The sequence below is a fragment of the Tigriopus californicus genome, chromosome 1, assembly GCF_007210705.1.
Source record: "Tigriopus californicus strain San Diego chromosome 1, Tcal_SD_v2.1, whole genome shotgun sequence".
Taxonomy (NCBI): Eukaryota; Metazoa; Arthropoda; class Copepoda; order Harpacticoida; family Harpacticidae; genus Tigriopus; species Tigriopus californicus.
Window position 1 is genome coordinate 4,017,490 of NC_081440.1, and position 14,784 is coordinate 4,032,273.

The 14,784-nt window shown below is 41.1% G+C and overlaps 1 protein-coding gene across 2 annotated transcripts; it reads left to right on the forward strand.

Annotated features, from left to right (window-relative positions):
* The first annotated feature begins 340 nt into the window (after positions 1-340).
* LOC131885904 (allatostatin-A receptor-like) lies at positions 341-13,987 on the forward strand. 2 transcript variants are annotated; one of them, XM_059234113.1, is made up of 5 exons: positions 341-824; positions 5,959-6,213; positions 8,868-9,142; positions 10,191-10,729; positions 13,273-13,987. In XM_059234113.1, exons 2-5 carry the CDS (start codon positions 5,991-5,993, stop codon positions 13,823-13,825), a joined length of 1,590 nt encoding a protein of 529 aa, XP_059090096.1. In that variant the 5' UTR covers positions 341-824; positions 5,959-5,990; the 3' UTR covers positions 13,826-13,987. The 2 variants fall into 2 exon arrangements, with proteins under 2 accessions (XP_059090096.1, XP_059090087.1); XM_059234104.1 differs by lacking the exon at positions 341-824 and having other exon boundaries at positions 5,678-6,213.
* Positions 13,988-14,784: the final 797 nt, after the last annotated feature.

The window sequence follows — 14,784 nt, forward strand, 5'->3', positions numbered from 1 at the left end:
TTGTAAATCAAACGTGTTCCCGAAACTACCCTTAAGGAGGTTTAGCCATTCTAACGGCGTGCAGTTATTACAATTCCTCCGTTATCTGAGAACCTCTGAACCTTGGCGAAAACGAAGGCCCAGCCAAAAGGGCAGGAACCAAAGACTGAGAAGAGAGAACAAGTGAAGTATGTGTGTGTATCCCAAGCGCTATGAAGAGAAATGACTCTCTGCCTCTTCGCCGGAGCAGTTGGCCCGAAATGGACTCTCGAGGATCGAGGATGTGAGGAACGTGTGGGGGGATGGAACTTGGGAACTGCAACAACAGCCTTCCTTCCCTCCTTCCTCTGCGATCAGTTGCTCGTGGCACACGGGAACGATTCACTCCCCGTCGGTTGCTCCTCACCTTGTGCTACTAAGTAGACAGAGTGTAAGCATTCTTGCCCGTTGGACATCTTTTAATCACTCTGTGGTGGTTAGTTCCACGATCCTCGACCACGAGGTCATGTAGAAGGTCGTTTGGACAGTGAGGGGGCGGTACCGAAAAGGAGCCAATATTGACGCTCAACTCACTCAAAGAGAGCAGAGTACACTACGTAAGGTGGTATTTGCTCAATGGGATCTCGTGGCACCAGATAGGTACTTTTTCAGTAGTACTGACTCTTGAGCGAGCGAGCACGTGCCAAGTGATGGTTTTGGTCCCAAGTTATGGATCCACAGCCGGCAGTGTTCCTGATATGATGATGGTTTAAGGCCGAAAACAATAATGACCTTGGTAATCTAATGACACCTTTCCCCATGTTATTATCATCGTCCTCATCGTAATCGCATTGACTATCATTCGGGTAAGTTATAACAAGGCATGGAACCAGAAAAACGAGAAAATTTCGTTTGTAGTATAGAGGGATTACTTCCTCAAGGTAATAGTCTTGTCGAACGATGAACTGGATCAACAAATGGTTCACCAGAAAAGAAAACATCCCATTCATTTTAACCACGCAAGTTCTATTTAAGCCCAGAAATGGGCTTTGGCCACACGAAGGGGTATTTTAGCCCAACATAAAAGAAACTTTATTTTCATTTCGAGGCATATTAGAACTTAAGTCACTCAATTTGCATAATGATTGGATTTCAAGACCCAATTTAAAGTTGTCGAGATCTCAAGTGAAAAACAGCCTTTTTGATGTTCATACCAACATTTTGGGATTTTTATTCCACATAAAGAATACTTTTTAAGCTCCCGTGTCATCCCCATGACACGATCACTCCATCATTGACTTTCTGAATTGAAAGTGGAGCCATTCTGGCTTCGAAATGGATTGGAATGAAAATATATGAGGAGAAAGGAACACGCAGCTCTCTTGGAAAAATTCCCGGCCATTATTTTCGTCTTTATTCAAATTCAATTTAAGTGCCAAGACAGAAGCTTCGCTTGTACTGAGTTCGAGTTTCGGAACCCTGGCCTTTTATCCCATTAAATTATGCCCTAGTTTTTAAGCTTTGTTGCAAATTGAGTGACGTGTTGCTAACAACCTCAAGATTCTTAAATTAGGAAAGAAAACAAGCACAAAAACAAATGTCATTGGACAACATCCAGACCAGACACAAAAATGCTATTTTTAAGCGAACAGCTATTTATATGCAGGAACATGTCCAATATTTTTTCCTCTCCGAAATGTTCAATTTTTTTTTCAAGCACGTGGAAGCTTTAAAAAAGAAACGTTAAAATATCCTTTCAATTCCTTAGAGTGACGATGCTCCTGTATTGGGTAGAAGGAAAATCCCCCTTTGTCGAAACGAGCCCATCGAATTTGGGACCATATTCCCTAATGCGTTCCATGGGTTCGTTCCAAGTTCGAAGTTCTGCATGCGATTCCAAGTTCCTCATACGGTTGGATCTTACCTCTCATTAATCAAGTTGAGTCAGTAGCTCGTCTGTTGGGCTGAATAGAAGTCTCATCAAGTTCCCATTGGGGGAATATCCTTTACACGGGGTTACGGCGCCAAAGAACAAAGACTCCATGAAAACAGCTACTACTGTACTGAAGACAATGGAATGATTTATACATCAGATTTAATGGGATCCTATTAGTTCAGTTCCCAAGGTAATTCAATCGACGGGGTGTTCTTCCGAATTTTTTTACCTGCTTCTGTTTCAGCAATTTCTAGTGCACGCTCTGATCGTTAGATTAATGGATTGGCGGTTTTACATTTATACATATCAGCGTATTCAGAGAGCTGAAGATAATGAGTTGAGAGAAGCGATGACAAATTAGAGCCGAAAATAATAACTATATACTATATGTATATATTGGCCGTAAGCTCGCTTTGGCAAAGCCTGCAAACAAAACGAAGAAAAAATCCTGGAACACCCCTTATCCACTTTTTCATCTAGTCCTCAAGTTTACTTTCGAAACAGATCCAAACCTAAATAAAACAAATAACGACAAGCATCTCATTTTGACAACTTACTAAAAAGAAACTTTTTGAGTTATCCAACTCAAAATGAGTTCCAACTTCAGTGCCTGTCGTCGAGTGCCTTCATGGAGCGATCAGGTCATCTTAGAATCACTTGTCTGACCAGGAGAGTTGCTGTTGGGACAAAGTTGCTCACCTCTAATTAATTACCTTTAACATGTGTAACCAACGTCTTGATATGTCTGGTCGTTCGGTCCTGCTGTTGGAAGGCTTAGCTCTCCCGGGGTTACAACCGCCACAGCCTTTACCATTAGACAAATGGCCTGTCGTTGCTCAACAGTGAGTTGCACAGACCCCAAGTGTGCTATTTTGGGAGAAAAGACGTGTCTCGGGATGGGTTGGCAAAATCTAACCACATTTGTCACGCTTACTTAGGTCAACCTGGTGTTGGAAAACCCACACTAATATTGGCCACCCTGAAACAAGTAGGCCCTTCTCATTCATGAAACAACACGTTTGGAGCTCTTGGCGTCTGAAGCTTTTGACACTTGAACATGAAGTAATGTTTGCTATGTTTTACGATATTCTTATTTTCATAAATAGGGAACTGATTTATCATCTCAAGCTCTTTTGATAATGACAAGCCAATGAACATCTCAGCGGGTGGAAGGGGGTGAATTTTTTTTCTTTGTTATGGATTCATTTAAGTTTGATTAGAGATATTCATTTAAAGAGAGTGAGATTGGCAATTGTAGGTTACTTGTAGAGCGTTTGCTATCTTAGAACATTGAAGCAGGGGAACGAAATAACGTTATCACTAGTTTTTCATTACTAGCATTTATAGTAGTATTTTGGCTTTTATTAACTTCATTGCATTGAAAGTTATGCCAGTGACCTCCCCCCCAAAAATGGCAATGAGAAATCAGGCAACTGTTGCTTAAAAGCTCTTCATTCTCAAATGGGCTGAGCAATAGGCTACCTGACATCTGACTCTGTAATATTGAAGCCAAGACAGCCGCAGATCAAATTTTGAATCAAAAATCAAAATCACATGACTGTAATTTCAATTGCATCATATGTCTGCCGATCAGCTGATGCAAAAAGAAAGGCCAATAAGTTGTGGGTAGCTGTACACCTTGAACTGAGGAAAAGAGCATTGCTGGATGGAACTTGCTCTTCAATGCCAAAACCACTGTAATTGAATTTGACCGCGAACAAAACGCTTTCAACGTTCTTTGCTTCGAATGAATAAATGGACACGCACCCATGATCATTTCAGATTTTGCGCACGATTGAACTCCAATGTCAGATAGGTTGATGGACTTAGTTCGGAGGTGTGCTTTTGAAGCATGAGTAAAAAAAGGGCCAAAGGGCAACCAAATATGTATAAATATCTTGAGATTAGTTTGACATTTATCTAAAAAATAATCAATCATGGATATCTAGAATTGAGTGGATGGTGAACGGTCGACCACTTGGTTGCCTGGACAATACATGGGGTGTTCTCAAGGAATCTACAGATCAGTACATATTTGAAAAACGAGTCTTTAGCACATAAAACATGTCAAAATGGTACGAGTGAGGAACCATTCTTGCGCTCAAGAATGTAAGAACAGACGTGTGAAATCGAATTTTCGCTCTGGCCGTGTTTTTGCTTCGTATTAGATATTTGCAACATTCGATGCCAACACAATATCCCCTTTTGGCAAATCATATTGGGACCAATACTTTAGGCTATAGGGGCTCTTTAAGCCGAGAATCCCTGCCATTCAACCTTCATTCAGAGAGCAGGGAGGCCTTTTGCCATTTTACCATTTTGCCTGATCCAGTATTAACCAACACCTCCAAGATAACACTGACTTGGCAAGAAAAAAGCCAACCATGCGGAGAGCCAAGCGGTCCCGCTTTAGACATTTTTCCATATGTTCCAAGAATGTGGAAATAGGCCTCAATTGGAGAGAGGTTGGAAAAAAGTGAAGACAGGTCGAAATAGTCTCAATTCAAAACACGTGGATGTGCTGTTCAAAAGTAACTTTTATCAAAATTCGTTTTTCAAACTTAGGAGTGTGTGCCAAAGTTGTGGGGAAGTTCAACATTCCTCGACCCAACTTCTGCATGTGCCATTTATTAAGGCAAATTCCAGGAGCAACCAAGTGACATGTTATTTGGGATTGGGATTGACTTTCCACGATCAAGGGGGATTCAAAATTGGAGCTTTCACATCAAACGGGAAGGAGATTTCTCGTTGGAATTCAGACTCTACAGTAATTCCTTTCGAGGGGTATCCAAATTCAAATCCCCTCAGGAGGATTCAAATTGGATGGGCCAACAACCAACTAAACCAATTGGATTTGTGGGAAGCTCTGCCTTCCGAAATCTGGCGTGGTTCCTGAAGGTAAATTCTAATTTGTTTCAGACCTCTGGGTTTGAAGTCTATGAGAATCTACTGTCCTGTTCCTAAACATTTAAGCTGTTTTCTTCTCAAAACTAAATCGGGACTCACGCCAGATCCTACAAAAAGCTCGGAGGCATGTAAAACCTGCCACGTCGGTCAAACTTTTTTTGACCTATTAAGAATGACTTTTATTAGATACTAGACCCCAATTTCAAATTTTAAAAATAGTGGTAAATAAGTAAATTGGCTTTTTTTACAAAAGTTATTTTGATCATGAAAGCACCATTGCTTATGTCAATTGTGAATAAGCTGATTTTGCAAAGTGAAATTGAATTTCTCAACATAGGATATGCATGATTGTTTCCAGATATGCATCATATCAATATCGTTCTGGGAAGCACTAAAAACTGATACTGACAAGTAATAACATCTGAGTTGTACCTGTTGCCAGGTTTGTCAGAAATATTTGATGGCCTCTTTTTGGTCTTGACATTTGGCAAGAACAGGTTAATCGGAAAAGAGGTCTCTTTTCGTGACAGCTATGCTTTGATTATGTATACTGTATATGACTACCTAGTATCAAGACTTGTTCATGCATGTATTTTTGTGTTCCCATGCGCATGTCACGGACTCGAAGTACTAAATCGAGTTTCTGGAACAAAATGGCTCAAGGCAACATTGAACAAAACCCACGCTTGTGACATTTCTTTCCCATTGCCAAGAATGGACAAATTCGCAAAATGTCAAAGAAAAAGCATTATGCCATCAAATTTCCTTTGCTTGTTCTAACTTGCTTCAATATTTGAGCAAAGAAAGAGCACCAACCCTGACCTTGGTCGCAAATGTGAGATGAGCGGGAAGGGTTTGCTTTCATTTGAAGGCGGCTCTTCGGGGGTTTAAGACAACATGACTGGCCAATTCCTTTGACTCTGGATGGTCTCAAAACAAAACCCTGTGGGTTAGAACTAAATACCTACATACACTCATCAGAGAGTGAAGAACGGATTTGAAACGGATAATGGCGTGGTCGTCCCCGAGTCAATGGATGGCATATGGATGGATGGATTGCTGGATTTGTGTGGCCAACTGAGTTTGACTTAGGATTATGGTCATTCGAGCTATTCCGAGAAGAGCACGAGAATGCTTTCATGTATTTTCTCTTTCAGTTCAAGAGAAGGTTACTAATCAATCAAGGACCATGAGTAATGCTCTCGCCGACCTTCAACAACAAGAAGGACTCCTCCCAGACCAATCCTGGATGAATGAGAGCGCCCTCGTGATCATAGACGATGAATTGGAAATCGTTCTCAGCAACGATTCCAAACCAAATTTGGAGAGCGGAGCGATGTCCTCTCACAATATGATCACTATCCTCACGACCGTTTTGGTTCCATTGGTATTCGGAATCATCGTCGTAGTGGGTAAGCGACCTGGTCTTTTTGTCAAAAAGGGCAATTTCCATAAAACGTCATGATATACAATCTAGAATCAGGTATGTTCTCGGAATGTCTTTTCTCAAAGATTTGTTCGTTTAATGAGAGAGATTTTGATCTACGCGGATGGCCTCTCTTTAATTAGCAAAGTGCTTCTAATGTGCGACCCTTTCATTACTTTCTGGGTGATGCATTAAAAAATGATATGAAAAGAAGAAGCAAGGGTGGAAAAAATGGAAATGTGATGAAAAAGAGAGCGCATTTCCTGTCGGTTCCAGGTTCGATTCCCTTCCCCGATTTTCCTCGAGGAAAACTTGGCACTCAATCTCAATCACAAATAAAGAACCAATGTGACGCTATGTTTTGAAACTCCCATTTTGAAAAGAGTATGGTTGATGAGATGGCTGGATCATTCCCGCGGATGTTAAAAGTGCTTAAAAGAAAATGTATCAACCGAAGCTAGTAGAAAAATCTTAATTTGTTATCATGAGAATTTACATAATTGTTGAATGTTTTTGCATTCGAGTCCTTAAGATCTTTCTGCCTACTTAGACATGAGTCTGAGTAAACCATATTTTGTTGCCTGTACTTCCTGAGGTTTAAAATTTGTTCCAAAAATACAATCGTACATGAACCATTCCTTTCATGGATAAAAGAAGTGAAACCCTAATCATATTAAGCCTCAACAGTACGAGTGACCTCTCAAAATGTGATAATGACGTTATGTCCTTTTCCACCTTCAATGTCCCAATTGTTTGCATCCCACAAAAAAATTCATATAAAACCTCGTCACACATTTCAACAAGTTAAGTCACCTCAAAACTAGAGGCGTTCCCTTAGTTTCGCAATACTCAAGATATCCACAAAAGAGAAAAAATATTATTGCGAGTAAAGCAATAAAGCTACAAATAGTACCTGTTGAATAACCAAGGCATTTTGCACCTGGCCCACATTTGACGAATATACGAGTACCTGTTGTATATACCTAGGTAGGTAGGAATTCAAGCAAAGTGATCATAGGTGAATAAATTGATATGGGGCACGGATCAGGAGACTTGGGAAATCCCACAATAGCCATCAAGACTCTACGATGGAGCGTTTCAAGATCATTCCCCCTCTTTCCCTCCAACCAACCAACCAACCAACCAACCAGCCGCACGTACTGCACGCACACAAATACCATTTCCGGGCCTTTCCCGAAACGAGCCCAAGAGACGATTACCAAGCAAAGGAAAATGGGAGAGGAGGGAAAATCATTGCTTCCGAGAGATTAGCACACGATCCACATCAAGAGGCCAATGCAACGATACTTACAATGAACCAAAGAGCAAGGAGGACATACCAATCGCTCATCACCATCCTCATCATTACTATTATTAGCATTATTATCATCCTTGGGAGCCATGGACTTGCAATGGACGGAAACTCGGAGTCCGAGTCGAAAGGCATATATCTGCATACCAAACATGAGATCAATCCTCGTTGCATTTTGATTAAACCATAACAACCTTCAAAACTGTTTCAAGGTTGTGCAAAAAGAAGTACCCCGCCCTTCTACCGAAAATGGACAAACCCGCTTCGATTTCAAATTTTTCACTTTGTTAATATCTATCGCCAGAGCTCAAATTAACGAACAGATTGATTTTCTTCTTCTGGATTTATAAAACTTAATCACATATTCACTTTTTGACCAAAATGCATCTTATATCACTATGCACTTTCATTGTTAGGGTAAAGGAAAGAGACATCCGGCGTCGAGTTTCCTATAGACAAAATCCGGTGAAGCGATATTTCTGTCTCGACTACTATGACCTTGCTCCACATTCGATTGTGGGATCATGCGCAACAGGAAATTGGAAGAGATATGTACTTGACTCACTTTTTCTTGTCAGGTCAAGAATCCCTAGAGCGATCTAAGAATGTCAAGAGAGTTGAGATCAAGCGCTCTTGATCACAATTGGGCGTTGAAGCCCGTCAAGATTGTTTCCATTTGTGATATTGTCACGAAAAGAAATGCAGTTGAGCAAAAAAATCCGAATAGGTATTTTCGGATCTTCTCCATATTTCAAAGTTTGCAGCAACTTAAAATCATAGGAATGGGGCACGAAAAACTGCATAGAGAAGGAACGGAGAAAATAATCGCATTTCCATTTGGGATACTTTTCCCTTTGAAGGAAACTTTGTCTCCACTTCCTTGAGTCTGGTGTAACAAATAGAGGGAAAACTTTTTTGATTCTAAGGACAATCTTTCAGGTCATGAAGACTCTCCGACAGAGAGCAAGTTATGTTGATCCGGTTCCAAAAGCTTTATTTTCTTAGCTAGAGAGCCACTTGATCATCCTTCAACATACTTCTTCGGTCATCTTTTTGTAGAAGTGCAAAACCTATTTCACGTTCCCTTATCTCGCCCAAGGCAGGACGAGATCCAAAAAGTAGCTTCTACATGTACATTTGCGTCAAACCCGAAAATGAAGTTTGTAATTTGGGGAAGTGATGCTTGCTGAAATCTCACCGTCAGACACGGTCGAGATAGATGTTCCAAAACTTTTAATTGAAAGGAGTTGTGTCAGTGTGACCGTATCCATTATTTTGTTTACTCTCCACCAATTACACCCTTATAAATGAATCTAAATCCTTTTCAGGGATCATTGGCAATGCTTTGGTGATGATTGTGGTGGCGACCAACCAACAAATGAGGAATACCACCAACGTCCTGATCCTCAATCTGGCCATGGCCGATCTGTTGTTCATAGTACTTTGTGTTCCCTTTACCGCCACGGATTACGTACTGAACCACTGGCCTTTTGGCTTGACTTGGTGCCAAGCTGTTCAATATCTGATCTACGTGACCTCCTACGTCAGCATTTACACATTGATCCTCATGTCCTTTGATCGATTTCTCGCCGTGGTCTTTCCGGTAAGGTTTGAAACGTCGGAAGGAACAAACGGGACTTGGTACTCTGCTCGAACATTCTGCCATAAAACAGAGCATTTTGTAGCGGGGTTGCTTCAATTACTGAGAAGTCACGGAGAGCTTTTAATTACGGACAGACCAATTATTGGGTAGTGAAGAAGAGGCATTAGAACCTTGCTCGAATACGGATCAGGCCCTCGTTAATTGTCGACTCGTTCCAGACGAACAAATGATCCAGACGGTATTCACTGAATTAACACATGTATATGTACTTTCAGTTTTATACCAGTTAGTCATTAAAAAAGTATACAAAAAAACATGAATATTTACGTATTCATAACCACTGAAAATGAAAGCCAAAGCCAGTGCCTGAATTGATGTTTTATGTCTTACTTCAAACCCTGTATGTGGTGCTTTTGCGAAAATAGAAGCTCATATTGTTGACAAACTGTAATCTTTTACGGGCCCTTAATCTGAATTGGGCTTCTAGCGTGCGTTTGTTTTGCAAAATGCAAAGATGGCACTATGAATTTCGAACTGTTTTAAAGTGCACACATTCTTGCTTTGTTGTCCTCACACATTTTGCGGTTGGCAATTGACTTCAATTCATTTTGTTCCAACTTGACTGGGGATTATCCCAGGGGACTAGGGATCCCCACATGGGAATCTACATGTTACGCCAGTTTAGGCCTGGAAGTACCGAGTGCAGGGGAGCACAAATAAGGTCTCGTCCCTGGGGTTATCCATACGAATATTACCGCTTACTTCCTTGAGGTCTTTGAGTGATACGCGGTAGCTTCGCTCCTTGACTGGAGGAAATCCAAGTGTGTCAAGAAAGATCCATGGTAACTGTGGACCCGTTTTGCCATTCATCATCTTTCTAGGGCTCTCTCAGTTATCTTGAATCAGATCCATCACACTCTGGGTTTGTGTCAAGGGCACCTGCGACCTTCCTCTGAGTGAATGCATTTCTTCGAACTCGGTGAAAGAACTAGTCAGCAACGAAGGATTATTACTTCTCTTGACAGATTTCATCTCCTCGTGATTTCAGGTGGCCTCTTTGCCCTACCGTACGGTTCGAAATTCTGCTTTGGCCTTGGTGATCCTGTGGACCCTTATAGGAATTACGTCGATTCCAATTTGGTTCACGCATCACCTTCAGGATAAACGACCTGCTCCGGCCAATCGAACGGGAACGGGAAATATCAGTGTCATCACCCTGAGCGACGGCTTAAAGGGAGAGCAATGGTGTCGATTCGAAGACGGGAAATACTCGAGCTCCGGGTTCCATGTGGCCTTCTTCATCTCGGGTTATGCCATTCCACTGACCTTGATTATCCTCATGTACCTGAAGATGTTGAGCCGACTGTGGCACCCTGTTGGGCATCAAATCTCACAGGACTCCCTGAGGAACAAGCGGAGGGTGACCAAATTGGTTTTGGTGGTGATTGTCGTGTTTGCAGTGTGTTGGGCTCCTATTCAATTTGTTCTGCTGATGAAGGCTCTTAAGGTTTATCAGACAAAAGGACCCGAGGATTTCCCTCGGATCATATTCCAGATATTTGCTCATATCTTGGCTTATGTCAACAGGTAGGAACATCAACGATAAAAGCAAACTATGCATTGGATTATTCATCAAATGTCGCAGGAAATAATCAAACCTGAACAGGCTGCTTGTGTTGTTGTTGCTATTATCATTATGAGTAGGTACTTGTGATAATACGAAAAATCTATGATGATAACCCATCCACAACCCAAAGAATGATTGAAATGAACCGTAGTACCAGCTAGTAAAAATTGAGACAAATAATGAAATGTCACTGAAGGTTCAAAAGTGTTTGGTAGCGCACTCATTTTTTTTGTTGTATTGCCTAACCTAGCAAAAACGGATGCCATTTGGCATAATATCAAATACTTTCTCTAGTGGTACTTTCCACTTCCTAAGAATTTCCTGGAATTGAAAAGCATGTGAACAATATATTTTCATGTGAATATGTATTTTTAGGTTTAATTTCCAAACCCACTTCATTCCATCTGGGGAGCATTTGCACCCCTTAGTTAGACCATATAATATGACCTTCATCTTATTACAATTTGAGTTGTCTCAAAACCAATGAAGTAATATCGTTTGTTCAAATTTTACAAATGAGAAAATGTATTTTTCTAAAGATTGATAAAATATTGAAATTCCATGGATTAAACTGACCAAAATGTGAGTTGCTAAATTTTGGACTTCTAAAACAAGGATTCAGATATTGTTTTGCCTTGGTCAGAAGAAAAAACAAGTTAACACGATTATCTCTCCATGTTGTCCAACAAGTGAGGGGACTAGTAATTTAGGTTTTTTGCAAGCACTGTTTGGATTTTTATCCCTCGTTATCTTTTCTTACCTTTTAAGTGCCACCATATTGCCAGAAATCTGCTAAGCATTCTGACTTATAAGACCGGTTGCGTCAAACTTCAGCCAAAATGTAGGTTGCAATTAGACTGTCATTGGATAATTTCTTTCGTTTCTTTGATTTTTCACCTTTTATGAGCCCTATGTATTACAATATTTTTACTCTCCCGTCCCGGAACCGGTATTCTCAATTCCTACTTGGGTCTTGAAGTCCTGCTTCAAGCAGAAATACCTACTTCAAATGCAGCTTACAGAAAAAGTGGCATTCTTGATTCGAACTTCAGCTTTTGAGTTTTAAGTTCAAGTGCAGACTTGGTAAAGCGGTACTCTCGACTCAAAGTCCAACTTGCGAGTGCGAACTTGGACGAGCCGTATTCCTAGTCACCCTTAACTCTACTGCCGAGTGCAATCTTCAAAGATTGATCGGACCAGTCTTGGGAATTGGGAATGACGTTATAAGAAGCTCTAATGTGAATGAAAGTTGAGTTAAACAAGAAGTTGAACTCACAGGGAACTCTAACACGATTCAAGTTAACATACAAGAAGACATGTAGGCTCAAACCGATTTGTTCGATTGTTTTTCAAGTTTATGCTTGTACCTGAATATGGCCATCCTGTATGAAAATGAGGCATTTGTTCCCGCTTGGGTCAAAATGCATGCACCAAGTTCAGCTCGGCCAATCATAACTTGAAAATCTTTGAGACTATGGTTTTAAGACTAATCTTCATCAAGTCCAACTTTGGCGCTTCGGATTGAAGTTAAAGTCCTGCTTCAAGTGCGAATTGAGAATACGGGCCCTGCAAAATGTCGTTCTGTTAATGGGGAATGGCTAAAACCATAACTATTTGTGAGGACGGTTGCACCCTCTATGGTTCATTGCCTTACGTTGTCTAGCAACTAAGTCATGATTGAATAATACCAAGATCCTTGTAACGAAAACCTTTTCCCCCGATCTGTGTACTATTGATTGAAAGGATGAGCAAACCCCACAAATGGAGGTGTACCTTTTCCTAACAGAAGCTGAGTCACTGAAGTAGAAGAACAGATGAGCCTAAAGTAAAACGCATCCTCTTTTTTACCAATTATTTCTTGTAACCCCCGGCAACGCTAGGCGAGATTGTCATTTGTCTCAAAACAGGGAATCATTACCAATTATGCATCCCTAGAATGGATAAGTCCAAGGTTTGATTGTTACAGTGCATCTCTCTTGAGAAACATCTCATATCCGTCCCTATAAAATGCAACAAGGCCAAGTTGTTTGCTAGATAGCAGCCGACCGCAATCCTGCTTTGTTAGTACAGTACTTTTGGCTGAGTGGACTTGGATAAGATTGGTCAACGAAACAGCTCAGCATGAGGCTCAGATTATGCACCATCCATTCGTTTAGACGAGGTTCAGAAGTCACGTGCGTCCTCGTCTCAAGATTCATCAGAGGCTCACCATACACAAGTCGTAACTTGCATGCACTGGAGAAGACACCAGCAATACTTTAGACAAAGTTTTGATACTCCACGTTTAAAATTTAAGCTTTAAGCTTTACTAGCTTCAGCCTATTCCACCAAAGTAGTCAAATTCCAAGAATCCTATCTGACTTCTCTCAACTTTCCGGGAGCTGCCGTCAATTTGATTAATAAATATCTCAGAGGTGTTCCCTGACAGAATTGGTAATCAAAGGAAGGCTCGACAGGAGAATCCAATACAGAATCACTCATTCGTGCCTTTCGTCTCTTTCAGTTGCGTCAATCCCATACTGTATGCTTTCCTATCCGACAACTTTCGACGTGCATTCCATCAGTTCCTGCCCGATTGCTGCCACAAGGTCATGGGTGGATCTCGAGGTCGTCCCGCCCTTCAGTACGAGCTGACCACTCTGCGCGCGGATCGAAGGAACAGCAGCAACTTGAAGCGTTATGGAAAGCGTGGCAAGTTGGTCAAACACGGAGCCACACCTTCGAACCTTTCGGTCGCCTCATTAGAACAATTGGAGACGAACAATGGCCACATTCCTTTGGGCCCAACGGCCTCCGCTCCTCGAGATCCTGTTGCTCTGCCTCTTCTGTCTCATTTGAGTGTCATCCACAATGGGCAGAATAATTCCGAGATGAAGGAGACAATCAAGTCCAATGGGAGTTTGAGCAATCTCCAAGGCTTTCCCAATGACGGAGTGGAGACAGGACACATGAGCCACGAGGCCGCCGAGGCTGTGGAACAACGCTCGAGAGAGGACAACAACAATGCAGTGATAGAGTCCACCAATACTGATGGGCTCCTCTGCACCCAACTGTAGAAAGGAAAACAAAAGATTCACTATGAGACTGAGTTGCAGAATGGTTGGATGCTATTGACGGAGACTTGAAAAAAAACTTAGGACTTCGCTTTGCCTCTCGAGGGAAAACATATTTTGTGCGGATTATTTTTTCTTTCCCGAATTATAACCTCTCTACGTGCACCATTGTCGCTTTTTTCTCTCTCCGAGTCGGTAGAAAAGTTGTTGGAGACCCTAATACCCTCTTTCAAGTTTCTCAACAATCCAAGCTCTGAGGTTTGAGTTGGCTCGTTGTGTATAGGATAAGATGGAAACGATTTGCTGTTGGTGTAGTATGTATTGTACGTCAGATATAAGTTTGCTTTGCACTTCCTTCCAATTTACGGGTGAGTAAGAAGGAGGCTTTTGATGTCAACTTTTTCCCCCATGATGAAAGAAGGAAAATCGTCCTTAAGCTTTCCATTCAAATTATAAAACTGATATAATGTCTGCAATGATCGAAGCCAGGAATGTGGACCCACTCTAGAATGAGGATGAGGATCATGTCTCTACTTTTGTCTGCAATCTTTTTTTGAATTGGGGAACATAATCCGTCATACCGATGTTCCCTTGAAAACAATCAGATTTGCCGTTCTATTTCAATCTCTCAAACTTATGTAGCCCCAAAAACCGTGACAGATGTCGACATTTTTTTAGATTATACATTTTAGTAAGCATATAATGAAGATTGAAACCGTAAGAAATTGACCTTTCCATTCGAATTTGATTGCGATTCTAATTACACTTGGTACTTTTGATAATATTGTGACAAGATGTTAACAATGAAAAACAAAATATGACATCTTTTTGGCTGGGTGAACGAAAAAAGTATTCCCCTTTGTTTTTCTGGCGAGGGATTTTGTGACTGCAAAGTTTTTTTTCTCGTTTGACGGGAAACTTACTACAACTAAAAAAAACATTGGCAAATTTCAGATATTTAC